We start from the raw sequence: 24,356 nt of genomic DNA on the forward strand, positions 1-24,356 counted from the left end.
CTATCCACATGCTCCTACTGAGCAGCTGCTGCCCATGCATGAGCCCCTGTCCCTTCTCCTTAGTTCCTTCTCTACCATCTCCAGCCAGAGATGGAGCTTGGCAGTGTTCCTTACTTATCCAAACATGGAATGAGTTAACTCTCTTATTGAACCCTGTTTTCTACCCTGGTTAGTTAGTTCAGAGTTCATTGTTTTTCCTCTTAAAAAAAAAAAGTTTTTTTCCTTGCTCCAGTTACTCCCTTTAGTAGCACCCTGCCTGGCTTACTGAGATTTAAGCGCTGTTCCTTGTGCAGTGACCCTATCCCTGTGTCTGACAGACCCACACAATGTGTCCACTGCCTAGGAAAGGCATGTGTGTCACAGAAGTGCCCCCATTGCACAAATTTAAATTTAGAGCTCACTGAGATAGAAACTTGAATCTCAAGCTCATACTTCTTGAAAAATCCCTACACCCTGCCTCTGACCCAGGGCAAGAATCTGAGATCCCACAGGCACATAAAGACAAAAAGCCCACAAAAAAGTGAGCTTCTTCGTTGCCTCAGGACACTTTGGCACACAAAAGACACTCACCAACCCCTTCAGTGCTGAGAACGGTGGTGGCTCTGCGCTTCAATACCTACGACACATTGGGTATATCTGGCTCACCACAAGAGTAGGTCCTTCAAAACCCCGCACCAAAGCCACAAACTTTAAGTTGCTTGCCTATCATTCTGTGGCACCACCCAGCACTGATAATACTCTGCTGGCACCGCAACCAACCCCGGTGCTGAGCATGACCTCCGTACTGTCTTCCAGCACCATAACAGCACTGACAACATCACCAGTGCACTCACTGCCAGGAACACATCCAGCACCATAGATTGCCTTGGTGCAGCCAACCATAGCACCGTCAACTCCAGCCCAGCAATACATATGCACCATAGAGACCTGCTCATAGCATTGATACTTAATTCGCCTTTTCTAGGCACTGATTGCTCTCCAGGTACCTTGTTACCACAGCCAACCATCTCACCGGAGAGATTTTTCAGCAACTCCTATGAGGACTCCTATGGATGTTGTTTTTTCCCCACACAACTCTCCTCTGATAGACCACTCCATTTATTCTGCTAGAACCCATCCACCATATGCCAAGCACACAGACATGCCACTGTGGTGTGATAATCCCTAGATGCCAGCCCTGATGCCGTACCCAAACTGTCAATACTGGAGCCCATGGCAGTCCCGCCATAGATATCAACATTCCAAGAAACATCAGAGTGTACTCCCAACACTCTCCTCCACCACAGTCACCATCTCTTCAGCGCCAACAAGCTGCAGAGGACAACCACAGTGACCCATCTCCCAACATGTCTCTGGACACAAATGATTCCTCTTAGCCTGATGAAGCAGTAATGCTGCCTCCTCTGAGAACTGTTGATGACTTTTCCCATTTTCAGGATCTTTCTAATCAGGTCTCTAAAGAGCTGAACATCCTGCTTCAGGAGGTTATTGAGAACCAACATGAGTTGATAGACATTTTACAGTCAGTGACATCGTCCAAGATAGCGCTACGCATCAACCCAGCAATCATGGAGCCAGCTAAAACTATATGGCAAACACCTGCCGCAGACACTCCCACATGCAGAAAAGTGGGCAAAAAATATTGCATCCTGCCTAAAGGATCTGAATTCCTTATCACTCATCCTGCACCAAATTCTCTTGTGGTAGAAGCTGCACACCAGAAAAACAAACAGCAGCACTTCAGAACCACAACCAAGGACTGTGATAGCAAAAGGTTGGATGTATTTAGCTGCAAGGTCAACATGTCTTCGGTGCTGCAATTTCGAGTTGCTAACTATGCTGCTCTACTATGTACATACGACCACAGAAATTATTCCAAATTCAGTTATTTTATTTCAGACATTCCAGAGGCTAAGAAACAACAATTTAGAGCTGTAATCGCGGAGGAACATACAATCTCTAGGACAGCCCTACAAGCAACCTTAGATGCTACAGATATGGTCACATGGTCCACAGCCACTGCTGTGGTCATGAAAAGAGCCTCTTGGTTCAACTCATCCTCCTTCCTCAGGGAGATTCAATCCACAGTAGAGGATTACCCTTTGATGATGTGAAATTTTGCAGCCAGTACTAACGACGTGCTGCATTCAGTGAAAGATTCCAGGGCAACCCTCATATCCCATGGCATCTACAACCCAACACCTAGAACAGTGGTCACCAACCAGTAGATCGGGATCTATTGGTAGATCTTGGAGCCTCTGGCAGGGGATCCTAACTGGTTTGGCCAAGAAGTTATCAAGTCCAGCATTTCAGCTGCCCCTACCCCAGACTGCTGTGCATCTCCTGCCCTTTGCCTTGGAGCTGTCCCCTCGGGAGCCTCCTGCTTTTGTGCAGTAAAAGGGAGGCAAGGGAGGGGGCACTGATGTCAAGATGCCCCCTCTCCTACCCTGTATTCTATCTCCATAGAGCAGAGAGAGGGCACAACAGGACTTGGGATGGAGTTTGCTGGCTGCTTTTGGGAGTGGTGCAAGGCCAGGACAGGAGTGAGCCTGCCTTAGCCCCACTGCACCACCACCCAGGAGCCACCTGAGGTAATCCGTGCCCAACTGGTGCCTACATCCTGAAATCCTGTGCCAGTCATGAATCCCCTCCTGCACCCTAAGCCCTTGCCCTAGCCCCGAGCACCCCTGTAGCCAAATGCCGTGTGCCTAGAACCCCTTCTGACACCCCAACTGCCTGCCCAGAGCCTGCACCCCAACCTTTTGCCCCAGACCGGTGAAAGTGAGGGAGGATGGGGGAGGGATGGAGTGAGCAGGAGAGGGGCCTCAGAGGAGGGGCACAAAGGAGGCGTGGCAAGGGTATTTGGGTTTGAGGTTGATCTTGGATTGCACTTAAATTCAAAAAGTGATCTCATGCTTAAAAAGGTTGGAGACCACTGAACTAGAAGAAGACATTTCAACTATCAGCCATATCCCAGACCAAGATACCCATAGTATATCCAACATTACTCCGGACAGGACCAACAGTAATAACAACATGATAGAAACAGATCTCAAAGACGGCATCCACCTTCTAATAATACACAGTAGCTGCAACAGCCCAGTAAGCAAATTTGAGCAGCATGTTGAGGGTCGAGAGAGCCTCTCACCTATCCCAATACCACCATCATCTCACAAGCTCTTTCAGCACTATCTACTCCCATTCTATAAGAACTGGCAACGAATAACATCAGATAGAAAGGTGTTCCAAATAATTAATCTTGGATACACTATCCCCTTTATGTCTATACCCTCTTCCAATTTCTCTACCTCATCCCTCTCCAACAGGAAGTTGAACACCACTTACATTTAGGGGCGATAGAAATAATCCCACCCTACTTTACAGGAAAAGGTTTTTATTCCCATTATTTCTTCTGAGAAGGAGTCGGGAGGATGGCAACCCATTCTAGATTTGCGAGCACTGAATACGTTTTTAAAAAACAGAAGTTCAAGATGGTGATGTTTGCTACCGTCGTCCCAGCATTGGACAAGTGTGACTGGTTTTCGTCCTTCAACTTGCAAGATGCATATTTTCGCTTTTCTCTCATCCAGCTCATATACGCTTTCTTCAGTTCTTTTTAGGTTCACAACACTAGCAGTACAAGGTCCTGCCATTTAGAAGTATCCACAACTCCAAGAGTGTTCTCAAAGCTACTGGCCGTAGTCACAGCATACTTGAGAAAACAAAATGTCAACATATTTCCTTACTTGGACAATTGTCTCCTCAAAGCATGCTCTGAAATTGAATCTTACATCCATCACCAGGCACGTCTTCCAATATCTCAGCCTGCAAATAAACGAAATAAAATCAACTGTACTCCCTACACACAAAATACAATTCATAGGAGCTTACCTGGACTCCATGATGACCATTGCTTCACTACCTACAGAACGTTTTTACAAACTAGTGGAGCTGGTACAACAGTTGCAGTCCATCCACCAAGGTCATAGCCCACAACTGCCTTCAGCTTCTGAGCCCCACGGCTGCTTGCAATTTTATTGTAAACAAGGCACGCCTGTACATGAGATGTCTGCAGGGTTGGCTCAGATGCATGTACAAGCCCAGCGTACACACCCATCCAAATCCCCCAACAGTAAAACAATCCTTCCACTGGTGGACAATCCCACTGAACCTCTGTTCAGGTGTCCCATTCCTTGCACCAGAGCCATCTGTTTCCATGACAACAGATGCTTCCCTCATGGGGTGGGGAGCATATCTGCAACACCACAGAACTCAGGGACTGTGGTCCAGTATGGAGAAAAATCTTCACATAAATGTTCTGGAACTTCAAGCTGTAAGATACGCATGCAAGCGATTCCTTCCCTTTATTTCCAACAATCATGTCAGCGTGTATACCCACAACCTAGTGGCTATGTTTTATATTAATCATCAAGGTGGAGCCTGATCACATGCCCTATGCACAGAATCCATGACCCTCTAGAACTGGTGGCTAAGGCACAATGTAAAGATTACTGCCTTCCATCTTCCGAGCAGCCTCAGTACTGTGGCTGACATGCTCAGCAGGGTCCTCCCCACCGAGCACATCCTGTCATGGACCTTTTACCAGTGGGGTCACCCCACCCTAGATCTTTTTGCCACTCAATCCAACAAAAGGTGCCACCTTTTTTCTTTCAGAGCAGGAATGGGGAAAGGTTCCATGGGCAATGTCTTCCTAATCAGCTCCTCTACACCTTTCCTCCAGTACCCACCTAAACAAGCTTATACACAAGGCAAGGATGGACAGTGCATGACTAATTCTCATCGCCCCATTGGGCCACGAAAACGTTGGTTTCCCTTCCTGCCCAGGATGTCCTACACACCTCCAATTCTCCTACACCCACCCCCCATCCCCAATCTCCTCTTCAAATTGGGAACCCAGGCTAGCCACCCCAATCTGCACATGCTACACCTCAAGTCTTGGCCCCTAGATAGTTCTCTGCACAAGAATTAGAATGTTCACAACAGGTACAATATGTTTTATTGCACAGCAGGGCTCAGAGCACCTGCAAGACACATACCCCAAAATAGAAGAGATTCTCCATATGGTGCTTAGACTGTTGGATTGCTCCATCTATGGCTTCTGCACCTTAAACAATCAGGCCTTGCTATAAATTCCATCAAGATCCACCTGGCTGCTATAACAACCTTCCACCTCAAGATAGATGACTCTTCAATCTTTTTAGAGGGGTAGCTGTGTTAGTCTGTACCTGAAAAAGATTAAAAACCAACAAATATTCCTGCAGCATGTTAGAGACTAACAAAAATGTAGATGGTATCATGAGCTGTTGTGGACACAACCCACTTCTTCAGATGAATGGAGTTTATCCAGAGGTGGTTCCACCAGCAGATCCTTCGGACCTGCACCTTGTTTTAAATGCATTTACATGTCCTCAATTTGAGCCAATGGCTACCAGTTCTTTATTGCACTTATCTATGAGAACAGCATTTCTCGTAGCCATCACGTTGGCCAGATGGGTAGGCAAAATTGCACATTTATGGCAGACCTGCTATACAGTAGCTTTTTCAAGGATAAAGTGATGTTATGCGCCCACCCCAAATTCCTACCCAAGATACGGTCAGACCATACACCTCCCAATGTTTTTTCCCAAACCCCAAGCTAACTCCTGGGAATCAAAGATGCACACGCTTGATCTACGCAGAGCACTTCCATTTTATCTCACCAAACCAAGCCTTTGAGAGCTTCTCCTAGACTATTTATTTCTGCAACAAAGGTCAGCCCATTTCAGGCCAAAGACTGTCTCACTGGATTTCGTACTCAGACTCCGTTATATTTTGTCTACGAGCATACAAGCTCATTCCACTGGAGCCATGTCTACCTCAATAGCATACCTACGTAAGGTTCCGATAGCAGATATTTGCAGGGTCGCTACTTGGACCAGACATTCACAAAGTGCTATGCACTTACTCAGAGACCTCTGTCAAATCTTAAATTTCCCAAGGCAGTCCTCTCCACTGCCTTCATGCAGATCCAAAGTCCTTGCCGTCTTAATCATATAGCTTTGTAGTCACCTGATGTGAAGCATCCAGAGGGACATATCTCTTGAAGAGGCGGCTACTCAATTGTGCAGTGACTGACATTCTTCGAGATGAGTGTCCCAGTGGGTGCTCCATTATCTACCCTTCCTTCCCTCCTGCTTAAGAGTTCTGGCCTCTTCAAGCAGTCTGTCTTTGAGGTAGAGAAGGAACTGGGGGGGGGGGGGGCGAGAGGGGACGAGAAGGGCTCATGCATGTGCGTTGCCTGCACAGCAGGAGAATGCAACTAGAGATATGCGCACATGTGGCCCCAAGGACGTTGCTCTGAAGATTCGGATACCTGGTGCTGTGGCAGCGTACCGACCTGATGTGGAGCATCCACAGGAACACTTATTCCAAAGTATGTCCGTTACCTCATAGGTGAGTAACCGCCTCTAACCTCCCCCTACCCTGTCTATATGATAAAATTGTCAATGTTTTGGACCACAGACCACCAGCATTTCTCTCTCTGACCCTTTTAGCAGCTGCACATTGCAGACCTTTCAAAGCATAACCGCTATCCCTATTCTACTACAGCCAAATGTACAGGACGGGGGAGGAGCATTGTGGAATCACATAGTAACTCTGTGGCCTAGTGAAAAGACCATTGATTAGTACCTACCTTCAGTATTACATCAACTGCAAACCTCGGTGAGAACTATACCTGTCCACCTGAACACTAACTCATACCACATACAGCTCTTTTCAGTTTAAAAAACTAAGTAATCAAATGACAAAATCGTTGTTAGTGCACCGTTAAGGTTGCCAGGAGATGGCTTGTGCCCTTACAGAATGGCAAGTTCAGCAAAGGTCAGCTTCTGAAAAACAGGAGTTCAGTTAAATGCCCATGCAATCTAAATTCTGCTCTTTTTGAGCAATGACCCCATTCATGCTCTTCCTTTTCACTGTAATATACAGGCACTGCCTGCAAATGCCAAGTGTACTCCTATTCATGATTTTATAGGCATATCACTGCTTAGTTGTCTCTTTTTCCAAGCTGAACTGTCTCAATCTTTTTAACCTCTCTCCCCATATGGAATTCTTCCATACCCCAAATCTTTTGTGTTGCTCTTTTCTATCTTTTTTGAGATGGGGGACCAGATCTGCACACAGTATTCAAGATGTGGGCGTACCGTGGCTTTATATAGAGGCAGTATGATATTTTTGTCTGATTATCTCTCCCTTTCATAATGTTCCTAATATCCTGTTTTGTTTTTTCACTTTTGTTGCACATTGAGCAGATGTTTTCAGGGAACTATCCATAATGACGCCAAGATCTCTCTCATGTGGTAACAGCTAATTCATATCCCCTACCCTCATCTTGTATGTATGTTTAGGGTTACGTTCTCCAATGCGCATTGTTTTATATTTATCAATATTAAATACCGTCTGTCATTTTGTTGCCCAGTCTGATACAAACTACACAACTGTGTATTGAAGTGATACGAACTAGAACCTCAAGGTACAAATGTACCTCCTTTCTTTGACAACATGTGAAGGAACTTAGACCCAGATATCTTCATATCACCATTGCAACTCTGGGGTGCTTCTTTAATTAATTCCCAAATCGCTTATCAAAATAACTAGAGCCCTGAAAATTCACAGATATGTACTTTATATCCACAGCTTTTTTTTGTGGATATGGATGCAGCTGAAGATACACATTTTGGATCTGAGCAGGGCTCTAGAAGTAACTGCTCTTCCAAGTTTTCTCAGCCATCCAGCGCAGCGACCCCTGACCCAGCAAATGCAGCTGGATGAGTGCAGATAATTCTTAGTGACTATTGCCCACTTGAGGGGAGCAGAGTTAAACTTGGCATTTACCCCAACTATGAATGTTGAGGTTTTCAGAAATGTGAATTTTGCTGAACTTAACATTCTAGATGCTCACAAACTATAACTGGGCAACCGTCTCTCTGCATTAGTGACTTTTTTTGCTGTTTAATAATATGTTTACCTCCATAGGGTCCTGTGTTCATTAATTAATTAGTTAGTGTAGGTAACACCCTCTCAAAGCAAAGTGTCCTTGAACCTATAGTATTTATGTTGCTATTAACATTTTTAATAGCTTGATGGAAATTAAAATCTGTCCGGAACAGCCCACATGACCAAGTCCAGCCTTCGAAACTGTTCAGTAGTTGCTGTCGTCTGGAGTAGAGGTGCTTTCTGAAGAAAGCATAGACACTGGCATGTGTTGTGACCTGGTGACGATGTTAAGATAGGCCATTTGTGCTGAGACCTGTTGTTCCCCCTCCCCACCCTCTCAACTACCCTCATTTTTAAGACTCAGAATGAATTAAAGTTTCTTTATTGCAATCCTAGACTTTTATATGCCACACACTTATTCCTGTATTTGACTGATCCTGATGAATTTTGTAGCCCTTGATATATGGACAGTTTTAACCTACAGTTTTAGGAGAAGCCCCTTTTCTTCCTCTGCATGTTTCACTGACTGCATCTGGAGACATTCACAAACACACATTTCCAGCAGAGAATCTCTTTTGTTGCCAGTATTTTGCAGCCCTTCATGGTTCAGTCATAGATTGCAAGCAGCACATTTAGACTGAATTCATTTTCTTTGTATATAAAGAGACATCTGTTTCTACACTGCATTTGTTCCCCTGCTTCGAGTCTTCTCAGTGTCTGTTGAGCATAACAAACAGAAATAAGAATTAGCAGAAAGCCTACAACAGCCTGCAGACAAAAAACTCTCATGGATTAATGGGCCAAAGCATAGATAACTCAACTACAGGTAGCTGTGTTCTCTAGTCTGATCCTGACTAACATCAGAAGCCAAACACTTTCTCTGATCTTTGTGCCTTCTCCTTTCCTACGTGAACCTATTAGAAGAGCTAATGTCTGCTGAGGGGGCAATGCCAAATCAGCAGGGAAGCACAAGTAATCTGTGAATCATTGCAGAATAATTTCTTGGGGGATGGTTTTAATGGCTGACATTTTCATGTGCCATAAGTTTGGAAATGTGAGTAGAATACCAAGGCTCATACAGGGGTGCTTTGAGCAGCTGTGTTTCTTTCCACTCCTACTTTCTTCCCTTGATCTTTTTCCAGTAGTAATTAGAGATAGCTAGGTGTTGACCTCCAGGGAAGTTTGGGTGACATGCAAGGGTTCAAGGATTTGGGATCCACCAACCCCACTCCTCTTTGTATTTGCATGCTCATGGACTTGGAGTGCACCATTTCAAAGACCAGAAGCTTTTCTGGGGCAGCTCAGACCAGTGCAACTGGGACTGAAAATCAGTTTGAGTAGGAAAGGAAGAGGTCAGGTCATATGGCTGTACAAAGGGAGATAGAGGAGGCTGTACGGGTCAGCAGACATCTCACAGTGATGTGAACAATCCTTTGGGCCCCCTCTAAATAAACTTTTTCAGGAGCCCATGACAATCTACCTCCAAGCTTCTAAAACTCTTTCAGCTCTCCTAGCTACAAAGCTCAATAATATGCCTGTCCTTCCTCTTCCCCCATTATTTCAGCAGTAATTCTCAGTACTGTTACCAAAGTATGTTGCCATGTACTCTGGTCAGTATTGGTCAAGCCTGGCTTTGCCGTATCTTTTCAAATATTAAAGTGCAAGTAAAATATGCCTCTTCTGTACTTCCTTCCTCCCTCTAGGCTATTGATAAGTACTGCCGAGTCAGTGGTGGATTTTCAGGGGTCAAGGATGTCTATTCTTCATCTCCTGCATATGACGATGTACAACAGAGCTTTTTCCTTGCTGAAACTCTGAAGTAAGCAGACTTCTCTTTTTGTATATATCCATAAAATAGCCTGGCTCAGCTCAAGTACTGTATGATTATCCAATACCTAAAATATATTAGACTAACATGGATTTTCTAGTTCGTCATGGAGTGTTTCACTCTCTTTTTTTTATTTTATTTTGGAGTCCCCTGGTTCCACTGTTTCAGTCCTGAGTAACCACAGGAAGACTCCCCAGACACAGACGTGTGGGTGTATTGTTCTTCCTGCCTCCATTTGATTTGTTGTATCTCTAGTCAGAACACAAGCTGCCAGGGAAAAGGAGTGAAATCTACTCTGTCTGCATATTGCGGTGACCAAGCTCAAAGACTGTGAATGGAAAAATACGGCATGATATAAAAATCCACCACACCTTTATTGGATTTTTTTTTCTGTATTTCATCTGCTGGTGGTTTAGTGGAAGTTAGTTTTAATTGAAAGCCAGATTCCACATTTTCAAATTTTAGAGCTCTGTAACTATTTTTGTTTAGTCAAATTTATTAACTAAAAGTGGTTCACCTAGTATATACACCTAGTCAATCTTCCAGAGGATAATGCAGTCTGTTTTCTGGTATTTCATCCAGGCAAGTTTTAAGTGTCCCAAGTAATGGATCTTTCTCCGTCTTTTTTTCCCATGTAATAACTTAGAAACTGCAATAACTAGAACACACCAATGCAACTTCTGTGATGGATACCATGATAGGAATCTATAGAAATATAATAATATATTATGGAGGCATTGCTAGCACTTTGTAGTTGACTGAGTTGAGTTTTACACTTAAAGGCAGCTTTTTATACTTATGAAAAATAAGGTGTCGTCTTCTTAAGTACAGAATGAATATTCAGAGAATTTAAAATTAAATTGATTAATTGATTTGATTGGTTTGATCTTAAACAACTAGCACAGTCTTCCTGTGTTACTAAAATTAACTGAAATCTTGTGCATAGATGCCCCTGAAAAATGTGTAGAATTAATGGACATTGTTTGCCATTTTTCATCTTGACTTAAATTTGTCCTTCAGCAGAAATTAAAGAATGATGTTCTACTCCATAGAATTCCTCACATTGGTACCAGCTTTAAAAATGGCTGTCATCTCCTGTTGTTCTCAATGAGATCAAGGCCACACGCTGCCCTTAGAAAGAATTTCCTCTGTCTCCGTATATTGGTTTCTCACCGTGCTCCTCTCAGCCTCTCAAGAAGGGACCATAATCTTTCATCCAGACATGTTGGCTTCACGCATGCTGGCAACAATTGGAGGCAGTAGGCAGTTTGGAAGAGACCATCTTAACTGTGTGCAGTCCTTTGATCTCACTTTCACTAGGAACTAGAGCTGGTAGAATTTTCCTAAACATTGAATTTTTGGCAAATGTTTTCATCAAATTTAGTTTTCAATGAAAAATTAACAAAAAATATTTGGAAAACCACATTGAGGGTTTTTTTCACACAGCTTGCAAGGTTGGAATTTTTTGATTAAGAAAAATGTTAATGAAGTTTTGATATTTTTCAAATCTTTGCCGTGTAAAAGAAAACTGGACAACGGAGATAACCCCTTTGTCAGGAAAGGCTGAAGAAAAATGACAAAATTTCGATTATGAAAAATAATGGCAAAATGATTATTAATCCTAAATATTTGGTTTTTTTAAATAATTGTTCTTCTTTGAATAAGTGCACATGTCCATTCCACTCTTGAAATCTGTGCACCCAGAATGTGGCTTAAAGATAGTGCAGGAATGTCTACCTGTGCTAAACTCATATCTTCATTTGCAGCATAGACATGCCCTTAGACTCAGGAAAAGTTTATATTAATAGTAAGTAAAATAAAATTAATGATGAGGAAGAAAACACAACAGACTAGTTTTCTCTCTTTGCTCTGGAGATGACCTAGGGAAAAAGGACAATATGGCAGTTTAGAGAGAGGGTCAGCAAAACCGAACTAGCCAAAGGAGAGACTGGCCACCGTCTTTCCTTGCTGGGTGGCACGTGTAGATCTATCCTCCTGGGCTGAGCACCTTGCCTCATCTGCTCCTAAGTTATCACAGGCAGGGTATGTACATTTTCCCCTCAAGAGCATCAGCTTTCAATATATTAAACATTTATTCTAGTTTTCTCAGGTATGTTTCTTGCTGCTAAAATTTAAAAGTATAAATTTACTAGCAAGTGAGGCCTGGTGTTGACAGGGCAAAGTCCTTTTGCATAGATTACACTTACAGGAAGGTTCAAGAAATAAACAATATGTTGTATTAATGTGCATGCAAAAAGGAAGTAAAAGAACAGTTTTAAATTTTATTTCTCTTTCCATAGCTAATTTGAATTATTCTGTGATTTGTGACAGTAAAAATTTTCTTTGCACTAAAATGATAGTTGAATAGGTGACTCAATTTTAATTTTGTTAGCAAATATTTTTAACTGTAATCATAATAGTCATGACATTTTTCCAATGAAAAACAAATAATTATTTAAGCCTTTCACCCAGCATAGTCCTGTGTAAGAAGTAGTGCATTCAGCTAATTTGAGTGGCAAGATTGTTCATGCAAAATTTGGTATCTGTAGGTAATCACAAAGTATGACTTTATCTTGCACAAACAATTCCACAAATAAACTCTTCAAAATATAGAGCAGATAAGCAAAAACTCTTAGTTTGTGGGAGCTCTGTTTCATTTTGCCATACCTAAAAATGAGGCCTAAATTGCCAAACAGTGTTGATAGAGTCTCCTCGGTAGATGCAGTTTATTATTAGTTTGTGAATATAGCAATGGGATGATGATGAGTTTTCATAGCTGCCAAGTTCTGTGCCACTATGTGACAGTTCATACTAATTCTGTAAAAGGCATATATTGCTTGTGGGTATACCATTTGCACTGATAATTGTAAACTTATAGAGACACAGCCTGTCCTGAGCACTGATGCTGATAAGAAATGAGGATGCACAAATCATTTTATCTCTGGCTGGGTAGGTGAGTGCTCAAGGTTTCTGGGGATGTAGCTGGGTGGCAGACTCTGACTGGGTAGATGGATAGAGAGCTGCTGGAACTTGAGAGGGACAGAAAGTTCATGGGGCTCTTTGGGCATGGAGATCCCTGGGGGCAGATGAGTGCTGAGGGAAAGGAAGGTATTTGAGTAGCTGGTATATGGAGGAATCGAGCAGCTGGCTATTGAGAGTGTAGGCGCAAGTCAGCCTGGGGCCAGTATCAGGCTCCTCACCCATGTGTTCTTGTCCTCCTTAACCTCCTGTTTTCTCTTTTGTTGTCCAGGTATTTGTATCTGCTTTTCTCCAATGATGACCTCCTGCCTTTAGACAACTGGGTTTTTAACACAGAAGCTCATCCCTTGCCTGTTTTACATTTAGCCAACACCACACTTTCAGGAAACCCTGCTTACCGATAAAAACAGGCCCAGGAAGAGGAGGAGAGACTGCACTCAGCTGTGTTTTGTTTACATGGACCACTTGAGACATTAGGCTGGAGAGGAGACAGACATCTGGTTAATCTAAGTTAAGACGCAGGGTGAGAAACAACCCCTGCCTTCAAAGCTCTTCAACCTGTAGATAAGAAAACTCTGAAATAATTCCTTTTTATACATGACCAAAACATGCTACTGGGGCATTTGCAGGACAGAGACCTTGTGTGCTTTGAATCTGAACGACAGAGTGGAGCCTGTTATTAATGATAGAATCCAGCAGCCAAAGGAACAACAGGCTTCCTGGCCAGAGGCTGGAGTTTGTTGCTGCTGGCCTTTGCAAGAAACTGCACACACATCTCCTGCTCAGATGGGGTGTATTCCAGAGACATTTGTTTTTTCTTTCTATTTTGAAGATGGCATGAGCAAAGCAACAATAAAAAATCAGCGTCACTGCACCAGCAGCACCAGGATTTGAAATTTTTTCTGTACCTATCTGAATTTTCTAATCTGCATCAGTTTGCCCAGACTAGCAGCCATTCCCAGTGCCTCTCAGACCTTTTCCTGCTTTTCATTTACCCCTTCATGACAAAGTCCAAAGACCCGTGAAGCACAATCACACCCAGCAAACAGCTACCAAGCATTTGTTTTTGTAATGTATTGGCAGCACTATGCTATTAGTTCACTGCACAAGGTATAGGCACAGAACACGGAAGACACAGCTTAATGTCCTGTTTCCCTTTATCATCAATCATGTCCTATGGAAAGGCCACATTCCCTTATATCAGTCCCTTCCACAAAGATAACAACAAAAATCACCCACCCTGGTTTATATGGCAGACTGCATCATGTTCACTGAGACAGTTCCTTTAGGTGAGATGCAGTAATTCATATTGTTGCATTATATCGGACCATACAATCTGTGGTTTTCCTTTACTCTTGTGTTTATACTTTGAACAGTGTTCAAAATCCTGCTTTGTAAATCTAAAGTCTTGCCTGGGGATTTTTAGGTGTATGGCAAGGGACCAAGTCTTCAGATTTTGGTTGCAAAACAAGTTTTATCTGGCCCGTGCAAAGCCAACATGAGATTCTTTGTGGAAACATGGTTACGTGAGATCAATTACACACCAGTGGAAGAAGAAATTCCTTTATACCTTTGATCTAGTTATTAAATAGTCATGCCCTGACTGGACTAGACTTTGCAAGGTCTCTTCCAGTGCTACGTTCTATGATTTTGTCTGGACAATACTAGCTGAAGCAACTCCCTGTTCTTAGTTTAGCTCCAACAGCTTTTCCCATCTGTTTCCTCATTGTGCTGTAAGGTAAGGGGATCGTGCATTTCTGTCTTCACTTAAAGCATAGGGATCCTGAATCTTGTTTCCCATCACTGAGAATCTCTTCTCATTTATAGACTAGAATAGAATCCTATACACTCCGAAATAACTCCTGTTGACATCAGTGGTGTTTGTTTAAAGTGAATTTCACTTGCTGTTTTAATTTCTAAATATTTCTTTCATTTTTTTCTGCTAAGGGGGTAACTCTGTACCATGCATCCTGTCTTGCTGACAACTTATTACAGAAGTGTCTTAAGTCCATATTGTATGTGTAGACTGGAATCAGATTTTTGGTTAGGTATTTTAAGTGTTTATAATCAGCTGGCAATAAGACAACCTTCTAGAAGATGGCTTATTCTGTTAAACACATACGTAGAATGTTCACACTATTGGCCATTGGATCAGCCCATCTCAGAGCGTAGAATAGAATTGTATGTCATTTATTTGTACAGTCCTAGAAGCCAAATTTCCAGATCTTGCGTTTTCTCAAAACACAACAAAAGGGCAAAGAACCCCCATTGTGGACTATATTTATTTAAAAAACTTTAATCTTCAAAAGGCAAATCTTGTCACCCCTGTCCTGGCACCTTGAGGGCTAAAAAGGATTGTTCTCCTTTTTAAACTCTTCTTCACAGAGTTTAAAATCCTTTCACCAGGGAGCCTATCCCTTCAGCTGAGAAAGGGCTGGGTGTAGAACATCTAGAGGTGCTTCTGCTCTCTTCACACATTTACAATAGTCCTGCTGTAGCTTTATAATCAGTTCACTGCAGATGGAAACACTAGCACTAGACTCCCAGCCACAAAACACTTTTGTCTTTTGAATCCTTTGACCTTTGTAATGATTGGAGCCTTTCTGGGCTCTCTGTACATCATTCCCCTCATGTCAGCATAAGGAGAGGTTTGGGGGTTTTCTTTGAGTTTTAAGTCCCGGAAAAAGAACTTTCTATAATGAGAAAATTACCACAATGGGAACTCTAGGATGGATGGAGACAAAAGAATGCAGCCTACAGAGCGCTACAATGAACTCCATGGGCACCCTCACCATTGGTGCACAGCACTGTCCTGCAGAAAAGTATCCTTCAATACACAATGGCCCATCTTGTCCTGAGTGGCCTGGCTGCAAGCTGCCCCAGTTTGCATGTCTCACGTAGCTTTTAGTTTTTCTATTTTTAATCCCCAATTCACAGAAAAGCCTGTGGCCTTAATGCATAGACCAAAAGCCATGCCTGGAAAAGACAAGGGTAGAAGCACTGACTCCCATGGTGAGAGTTTGATCTTAATGCTAAGTTTTACTATATTCCACTTTGATATTAAAGATTTAAAAACTATCCCCTTGTCATCTGTTGGTGGACTCTAGGAACAAATGTTATCTGGATGATTGTTGCCAGACTGCAACTTTGAGAGAGAATTTAGAAAACACTCAAATTCAAGAGTTTTTACCTTAATACTAATTACTCAATAAACTTGAAAAAAGTCATATGTATGTAGGAAATAATTTTGATTCAAGTAATTGTTTACTTCAAATTAAAATAAATTGATTCTTTTTACTACTGCCATAAAATGTAATTTTCTAATTAGAAATTAATGACTGATTGAAGAACTAATGCTTTTCCATTTTAACATTCAAATATTTTGTAGTTTAAATTGATTTTTTTTCATCCCAGTTTGAATCTGCCCTTCATTGCCTCCATGTTTTTGTCTCTCTGTCGGAGTGGGACTGAGGAAAAACAGGGAGACTTTTGTAACAGGCTCTATTCCAGCCCAGCCATATTCCAGCCATGGGAAGCACAGAAGGACTGCCAGACTCGTCAGAGAAAGGTCAAGGACAGAATTCTAGAGTCCCAAAAATAGAAACACCAAACCTCTCACTGATGTTTACTCTTTTCCCACCCGCTAGTTTCATTTCCCACTGGTTTGATTTACAGAACCACCATTCAAATTAATTGCCTGTGTGAGTCTCACAGGGGCTAATTCACTGCACACTGCCACAAGAAGTATTTGAATTTAGGTCCTGAGCCACTTCATAGTAAGGAGATTATAATTTTCTCTAGGCAGATGTACAATACTACCTTTTCTCCTGTGTCTAAACATGTCACAAGTTCCAGATTAAGGATATTTCCTTCCTGTTAAATAGTTATCACAGCATCTGCTAGTTTTGACTATATTCGAGTTTAGAATGCAATTGCTCGTCTCTCTTATAGCTATGAAGGTGCTGCCTGCTTCTAGAGAAATATGTTTTGTGAACTAATTGTTGTACTCTTCATGCATTGCAGCATTCTGGGATGCTCCCACAGCATAATGAATTTGGCTGCTGTGAATTTTGAGCAGATGTCCATAACAGTCTGACATAGGTGCTGAAGCATCCATCTTGTTTTCCTGACTTTAGGCAGTACGGCTGTTCCTCAGTGTGGGTATGTCTACATTGCCTCATTGGAAGAGGAGTAACAGTAGTTCAAATTAAGAGCTTTAATTCGAACTACCTAGTCCGTGCCGCGTGTCACCGCGAGCAGGGAGTTCGAACTACGGGGCATTTAAAAATGGCGGCGCCCGGGAACATGCAAATAAAGCCTGGGATATTTAAATCCCGGGCTTCATTTGCAAGTTCAAATGCCTACATTAGCCACCCTAGTTTGAACTAGGGTGGCAATGTAGACATACCCTTCTTTTCAGACCTAGGATACTGACCTGCAGCATGGAGTTAGCTGCAAGCAAGAGCTCAGACTCTGTTTTCTCTTGGGTACACATGACACACTAGCTCACTGTCACTTTCATTATATTGCTACTGTTTTATGGACTTTTTGGAAGGTAGAGAGATTTATTTTTTTTTAACAGAGTGACATTTTGTGTTAGCAGTCGCCAGATCTTGGGCTATATCTTCTCACAACACAGACTCATAGTTCTAGCTTTCATTCAGATAGCTGCTGTCTTGGGTGGCAATGTCTACAGTCATGTGTGTTCTTATAGGAAGAAACAGGAATGGAAAACAAAGTGTGCGCTTGTGGCAAAATGCCCTTGTGAAAAAGCCTGGAGACTCCCCAAATGGCCTGTTTTTTGTATTTTAGCACTCATTGAAATGAAGGGAGCAGTCATGATTTTCCTGACCAGTGTAGACAGATTTTTCTCCTAATAGTTGTGTTAGACAAAGCATACAGTAAGTATAAGATGTGGCTGTATGAGGTGGAACTTAGTGTCATGGAAGAGCCCCAAATGGAGATTGGACCTCTTCTACCTCTACATCATAAGAAGAGGCCAACCACTACCCCCCCCTCCAAAAAAAAACCCCACCCACCAACAAAAAGCAAATAACCAACTGCACAATACAATGCAAAATAAGTCAGCTATCAAGTAAGTTCTTTACTACCTCACATATCCCCACAAAGTGGTAATGCTCTACACTGGTCAGGAATGGAATTGCAATGTGTCTGAAAGGGTGGAGTGGAGCATAGGCTATGGCCCTTATAACTAACTAAAATAATTTAGCACAATTGTCTGAATTGGCTATCTGCAAACTGGATAGGGTTTATTCCACTTTTTCAGTTTCCTTGCACAAGTAAAACATGATATATGATGCCCTATCTTGTCATGAACTATACAACCATTTGTAGGTCTGCTCTGACATATGATACAGGGATCTATGCAGAAAAGGGGTAGAATGGATTCCATACTTTCCTTTTTGTTTTCTGTCTCTTTTTTGTCGGGTTCTTTGCAATCTTCTTGGCTGCTACAAAAGATGCTTCTGGATATAGCTGGGTACAAATATTCCTCACTTCCCTGGGATTCAGAGGGTTGGGCTGTTGTATCCTCACTTTCTTGAACTCTTGGTTCTTTCCTTTTTTCATTCATTTTCTTATAGTTGGGAACACAAAACTCTGTGCTTTAGCTGCATGGAACTTTCCAACTTTATCTTGTCAGATTTGTCCCTTTTCATCAGGAAGCCAATCCTCACAAAGATCCCAGAATCTGGGGCAATATTGTGGAGGGGGAGGGTTCATTTAATTGCATTTAGTGCACTTCCAATAATCAGCTAGTGAAATTTCAGGATCTTCATCAAATGAATCCGCATCACTCTTTCGTCTGATACATAGTTACCTGTTATACCTCATCATTTTCATCTGTGAGTTCTTGTCTTTCATTATGGTTATAATCTTCTGAATAAATGGACTCAACTTCAAACTCAACTCTGAACTGGTCTGAAACAGAACTCTGGTCAAACCATGCTTAATGAACTGGCATAAAGATCAAGATTTGCAGAGTCTGTTGATGTTGAGTCACTGTTATTGCTTGCTTCACAGACTAGTGCACTTACAACACACAAGAGGGGCTTTCATCGAATGTAAGGGAAGTGCTATCTGACTTACACCACTTTCTTCTTTCACTGGGTTGTTCCTCTGAAGAACATAAGAACGGCCATATTGGGTCAGACCAAAGGTCCATCTAGCCCAGTATCCCGTCTGTTGACAGTGGCCAATGCCAGATGCCTCAGAGGGAAGGATCACAACAGGTAATCCTCACGTGACTCCTTCCCTGTCTTCCATTTCCAGAGAAACAGAGGCCAGGGACACCATTCCTACCCATCCTCGCTAATAGCCATTGATGGACCTAACCTCTATGACTCTATCTAGCTCTTTTTTGAACCCTGTTAAAACCCTAGCCTTCACCGCATCCTCAGGCAAGGAGTTCCAAAGATTGACTCTGCACTGCATGAATAAAAACTTCCTTTTGTTTGTTTTAAACCTGCTGCCTATTAATTTCATTTGGTGACCCCCACTTCTTATATTGTGGAAATAAGTAAATAACTTTTCCTTATTCACTTTTTCCATACCAGTCATGATTTTATAGACCTCTGTTATATCCCCCCTTATTCTCCTCTTTTCTAAGCTGAAAAGTCCAAGTCTTTTTAATCTCTCCTCATATGGGACCCATTCTATACCCCTAATAATTTTTGTTGCCCTTTTCTGAACCTTTTCCAATGCTGATATATCTTTTTTGAGATGAGGGGACCACATCTGTACACAGTATTCAATATGTGGGCATACCATGGTTTTATACAGAGGCAATAAGATATTTTCTGTCTTATTCTCTATCCCTTTAATGACTCCTCACATTCTATTTGCTTTTTTGACTGCCGCTGCACACTAAGTGGTTGTTTTCAGAGAACTATCCACAATAACTCCAAGATCTCTCTCTTGACTAGTTGTCTCCAAATTAGTCCCCATCATATTGTGTATATAGTTTGGATTATGTTTTCCAATGTCCATTACTTTACATTTATCAACATTAAATTTCATTTGCCATTTTGTTGCCCGATCACTTAGTTTGGTGAGATCTTTTTGAAGCTCTTCACAGTCTGCTTTGGTCTTAACTATCTTGAGCAGTTTGGTATCATCTGCAAATTTTGCCATCTCACTGTTTACCCCTTTCTCTAGATCATATATAAATAAATTGAATAGGATGGGTCTCAGGACAGACCCTTAGGGGACCTTACTAGTTACCTCTCTCCACTCAGAAAACTTACCATTTATTCCTACCCTTTGTTTCCTGTCTCTTAACCAATTATCAATCCACGAAAGGACCTTCCCTCTCATCTCATGACAACTTACTTTACTTAAGAGCCTTTGGTGAGGGACCTTGTCAAAGGCTTTCTGGAAATCTAAGTATACTACATCCACTGGATCCCGCTTGGCCACATATTTTTTGACCCCCTCAAAGAACTCTAGCAGATTAGTAAGGCATGATTTCCCTTTACAGAAACCATGTTGACTTCCCCCAACAAATTATATTCATCCATGTGTCTGACAATTTTATTCTTTACTATAGTTTCAACTAATTTGTCCGGTATTGACATTAGACTCACCAGTCTGTAATTGCCAGGATCACCTCTAGAGCCCTTTTTAAATATTGGTGTCATGTTAGCTATCTTCCCATCATTCGCTATAGAAGCTGATTTCTATAGGATAGGTTACAAACCACAGTTAATAGTTCTGCAATTTCCCATTTGAGTTTTCAGAACTCTTGGGTGAATGCCATCTGATCCCGGGGACTTGTTACTGTTAAGTTTATCAATTTGTTCCAAAACCTCTTATAATGACACCTCAGTCTGGGACAATTCCTCAGACTTGTCACCTAAAAAGAATGGCTCAGGTTTGGGAATCTCCCCAATATTCTCAGCCATGAAGACTGAAGCAAAGAATTAAAGTCATAGAGGAGAAGCTAAATTATCATCTTTGAGGGCTCCTTTAGCATCTCGATCGTCCAAGGGTCCCACTGGTTGTTTAGCCGGCTTCTTGCTTCTGATGTCCTTAAAAAACATTTTACTATTACTTTTTGAGTTTTTGGCTAGCTGTTCTTCAAACTCCTTTTTTGGCTTTTCTATTATATTTTTACACTTAATTCGACCATGTCTGTGGTCCTTTCTATTTTCCTCACTAGGATTTGTCTTCCACTTTTAAAAAGATATCTTTTTATCTAACACTGCTTTTTTTACCTGGTGGTTAACCCACGGTGGCACTTTTTTAGTTCTCTTATTGTGTTTTTTAATTTGGGGTATGCATTTCAGTTGGGCCTCTATTATGGTGTCTTTGAAAAGTTTCTATATATCTTGAACTTTCCATGCATCTTGAACTTTCTTTAGATTCACTGTGCATCCTCCTAGAAGAGTTAGGTGGCTTACCAGTCAAATTTAGGGATGTCTGTTTCTCATCAATTGATCTTGCATGGATTCCTTAAGAACATTGTCTTTTTCAAGTTGATCCTGGTCTCATTCTCTTGTCGACTGACTGCTGTCAAGTTTCTGGAAATCATGGCATATACTATCTTGGGTTCTTTTGCTGAAAAGCTTAGTACCCCAAATAGATCTCCAAGAAGATAATTTGCACAGTTGATAATATGCTGCTCTTTTTCATCATATAATTGTTCAGACATAATATATTGGCCAATATAAAATATTACCTCCTTCATAGTAAAAGTGTCCTTATGGGCACCAGCAAATTTTAATAACTCCCATAATGGTGGCTTTTGTTTAACCAGGGCCTCTTCCTTGCCAGGGGGACTGGCAGGGTTGTCTGATCGAGCTGACATCTTGGTGTTGCACATTGGCCCAGCCCCGTTCACACCTCAGGACTGGGACTTCCCCAGTTTCTAAATGGCCCCTTGCCCTTGTAGGCTGCATGAAGCTATCCTTCACTGCTGTCTTTTCATGCATGCTCTCTACCAACTCAGGCAGACAGGCATTTATTACACTTGAGGTATGTCTACGCGTAAGCTACCGCAGCAGCACTGCTGTAGCACATAAGTGAACATGTTAGCTACCACTGGCATAGTTACTCCACCTTCCTGAGAGGCAGTAGCTGGATTGATGGGAGTACTGTCCTGTCAACTGAGCACTGTCAACAATGGGGAAAAGGTCAAATTTATCTGCATCACTGGGGCATGGATTTTTCACACTCCTGAACAATATAGTTATATTGACCTAATTTCCTTGTGTAGACGAGGGCTTACTCCCATGTTTCTAAGGTTTTTGCCAGAGCCATAACACCTAGAGATTGATTTTATTTTAAAGAAATGAAAGCTGATGATCTGGAGAACAACTGAGTGATCTGACTACACCCCCACCATGACCCTTTCACTAGTCCTTCACATGCCATGTTTTGGGAAACATTACTCTGCCTCAGAGCGCAGGTTGGGCTGTCATACTGAGAGCAACCTGAGCTCCATTACAGGTTAGCATGTGCCCCGTTCTAATAAGGAGGACAAGCACTGGCTTTGACTTCTGTATAGTTGCCCACAAGGGTGGGGACCAATACAAGTTAGAGGGAATATTGCATAGCTGGTTTCAGTCAAAGTCTGTTGTCATTATCACTGTCATTCTGCCTCTACGCACTTCAAGGTCACAGATTATTTTTCCTCTGAAATAAAGGGGCAAGAGACAACCTTCTGATTTGGGAACCTTCTGGCTGCCTCCAACCTGGTACCCTGCATATGTACTTTTTACAGATGAAAGGTAATATTGTATATAAAAATATCAAATAAAGAATGTCTTTAAGTGAAAAGGGCATGTGCTGTGTTCTTATTCTCTGTCCATAGCAATAGGTCATGACACTGGGCTGCGGAGTGGGCTTCATTTTGTTGTCCTGCTGGTGTTGTAGCCAGCTTTGCCAGGCATTTCCTTTCCAGTGCTAAACATGCTTCAAGATCTGTTATTTCCAAACTTAAAGTTTGCCGTGAGCCTCATGGCTACCGTCAATGGATGAGTTCAAAGTTTGGAGTCTGTTCCGGATGCAATCAAGAATACAGCCAGCTGGGGTTGTCCTTTTACACAGGCATGTCTTAAATTTTAATACTTACGTCTGAAAAGAAAAAAATGTTTTGCATGTGGGGAACAGATACAGAGAAGCCTCCTAGTCTAATTTCCCCACACATCCTCTGCAGAAATACAGCACAACTTCATTGGAACCACAACCACAGTCTGAACTGTAGTGCATTGAACACATTTTGGATTCTACTTCATTCTACTTCACAATAAAAACAGGTAACATTTAGCACTTAATTTAATGCTTAAAATCACTATTTTATGTAACCTTGTAAACTCCCATACCTCACTATCCTGCACCTTAACCCCATGGCAGTCCCTCCCTACCATTGTGGGGATGTGTAGTGGGGTGGAGACGTCCCCCACTACCAGAAGGGAGAAAATACCCCTTTGAAAGCCATTTTGGGCACAGCCTAGCCCTGCCCCCTCACCTGACAGGAAGCCAAGGGGCGTGGCTAGGACTATAAGAACTCTGCCAGGGAGCTCAGTCAGGGCCGAGCCTCTGAGGGAGACAGAGGCCTGCCCAGAGCTCCTGGCTGATGAAGCCAAAACCTGGCCTGGGCCTCCCACAGCCACCTTCCATAGGGCTGGCGAAGACTGCCCTGCCTGGGCTGCCGAGGCCTGGCCAAGCCGGCCAGCAGAGCTACCCTCTGACCCAGAGGAGCCTGGGGCTCTGCTGGTGCCTGGCGAGTCTAAGGACCTGCCTGAGCCAGAGATCCTGCTCGAGCCTCAAGGCCTGCGGACACCCAGGGACCCCAAGGACTTGTTGGAGCTGAGGGACCAGCTTGAACCCTGAAGCCTGCCCGAACCCTGGGGCCTTGCGAACCCGCTGGACGCTGCAGGGTTCCGACCCACCGACGCCTGGATTGGGCCGCCCGGACCCTGCTGGGACGACACCGCCCTTGACTCCCTGCCTGACCTGCGGGAGACATAGGTGCCTGCGAAGGGGGAGATGAGGACTGGCCCAGGGGGTAGCACAGGCCCACAGCAGCCCGAGGCCAGCACGTTGCAGGCTGGAGCCCCTGCTGAGCCAGTAGCAGCTGCACTGCTGCATCCAGGGCCCCTGGGCTGGGGCGCAGTAGAGTGAGTGGGCCTGCGCCCCCTGCCACCCACCTACGGGGTGGCAGTCTCCCCCTTGCCACCGCTGCAGGTGTGCTACCTGCCCAGCTCCTGAACCAGGAGCTTCCTCAAACCTGTGTGTGTGTTGCCCCGCCCTGCTCCAGGGCCTGGGCTTACACACTGTTTGTCGCCCTGCCTTGCTCAAGGGCCTGGGCTTACATACTGTGCTTTGGTACCCTGCCGGGATCCAGGCCGGACCTCTTAAAGGGGCAGGACTAGGACCGCTGTCCTGCCCGGAACTGAGCTGAGAGACTTGAGTATATGTTGAACTTCTTACCCCAAGGCCCAGACCTGAAGCAAGGCCGGGCACATGAACTATTACCTCTCACCCCGACCTGAAGCAAGGCCAGCTATAGACTCCCTGACTTGGACTA

The 24,356-nt window shown here is 43.0% G+C and overlaps 1 protein-coding gene and 2 pseudogenes across 2 annotated transcripts in view; 1 reads left to right on the forward strand and 2 right to left on the reverse strand.

Annotated features, from left to right (window-relative positions):
* The window catches only part of MAN1A2 (mannosidase alpha class 1A member 2), a 229,958-nt gene extending 207,352 nt beyond the window's left edge, over positions 1-22,606 (forward strand). For both annotated transcript variants that reach the window (XM_006135741.4, XM_075904629.1), the window contains exons 12-13: positions 9,702-9,817; positions 13,077-22,606. In XM_006135741.4, the coding sequence (XP_006135803.2) occupies positions 9,702-9,817; positions 13,077-13,209 (249 nt within the window). In that variant the 3' untranslated portion in view covers positions 13,210-22,606. The remainder of the gene's footprint in view (positions 1-9,701; positions 9,818-13,076) is intronic.
* LOC106732861 (E3 ubiquitin-protein ligase Mdm2 pseudogene) lies at positions 18,018-18,989 on the reverse strand (annotated as a pseudogene).
* On the reverse strand, positions 20,480-21,647 carry LOC102453208 (E3 ubiquitin-protein ligase Mdm2 pseudogene; annotated as a pseudogene).
* Positions 22,607-24,356: the final 1,750 nt, after the last annotated feature.

Source organism: Pelodiscus sinensis, chromosome 1 (genome assembly GCF_049634645.1).
Source record: "Pelodiscus sinensis isolate JC-2024 chromosome 1, ASM4963464v1, whole genome shotgun sequence".
NCBI classification, from domain to species: domain Eukaryota; kingdom Metazoa; phylum Chordata; order Testudines; family Trionychidae; genus Pelodiscus; species Pelodiscus sinensis.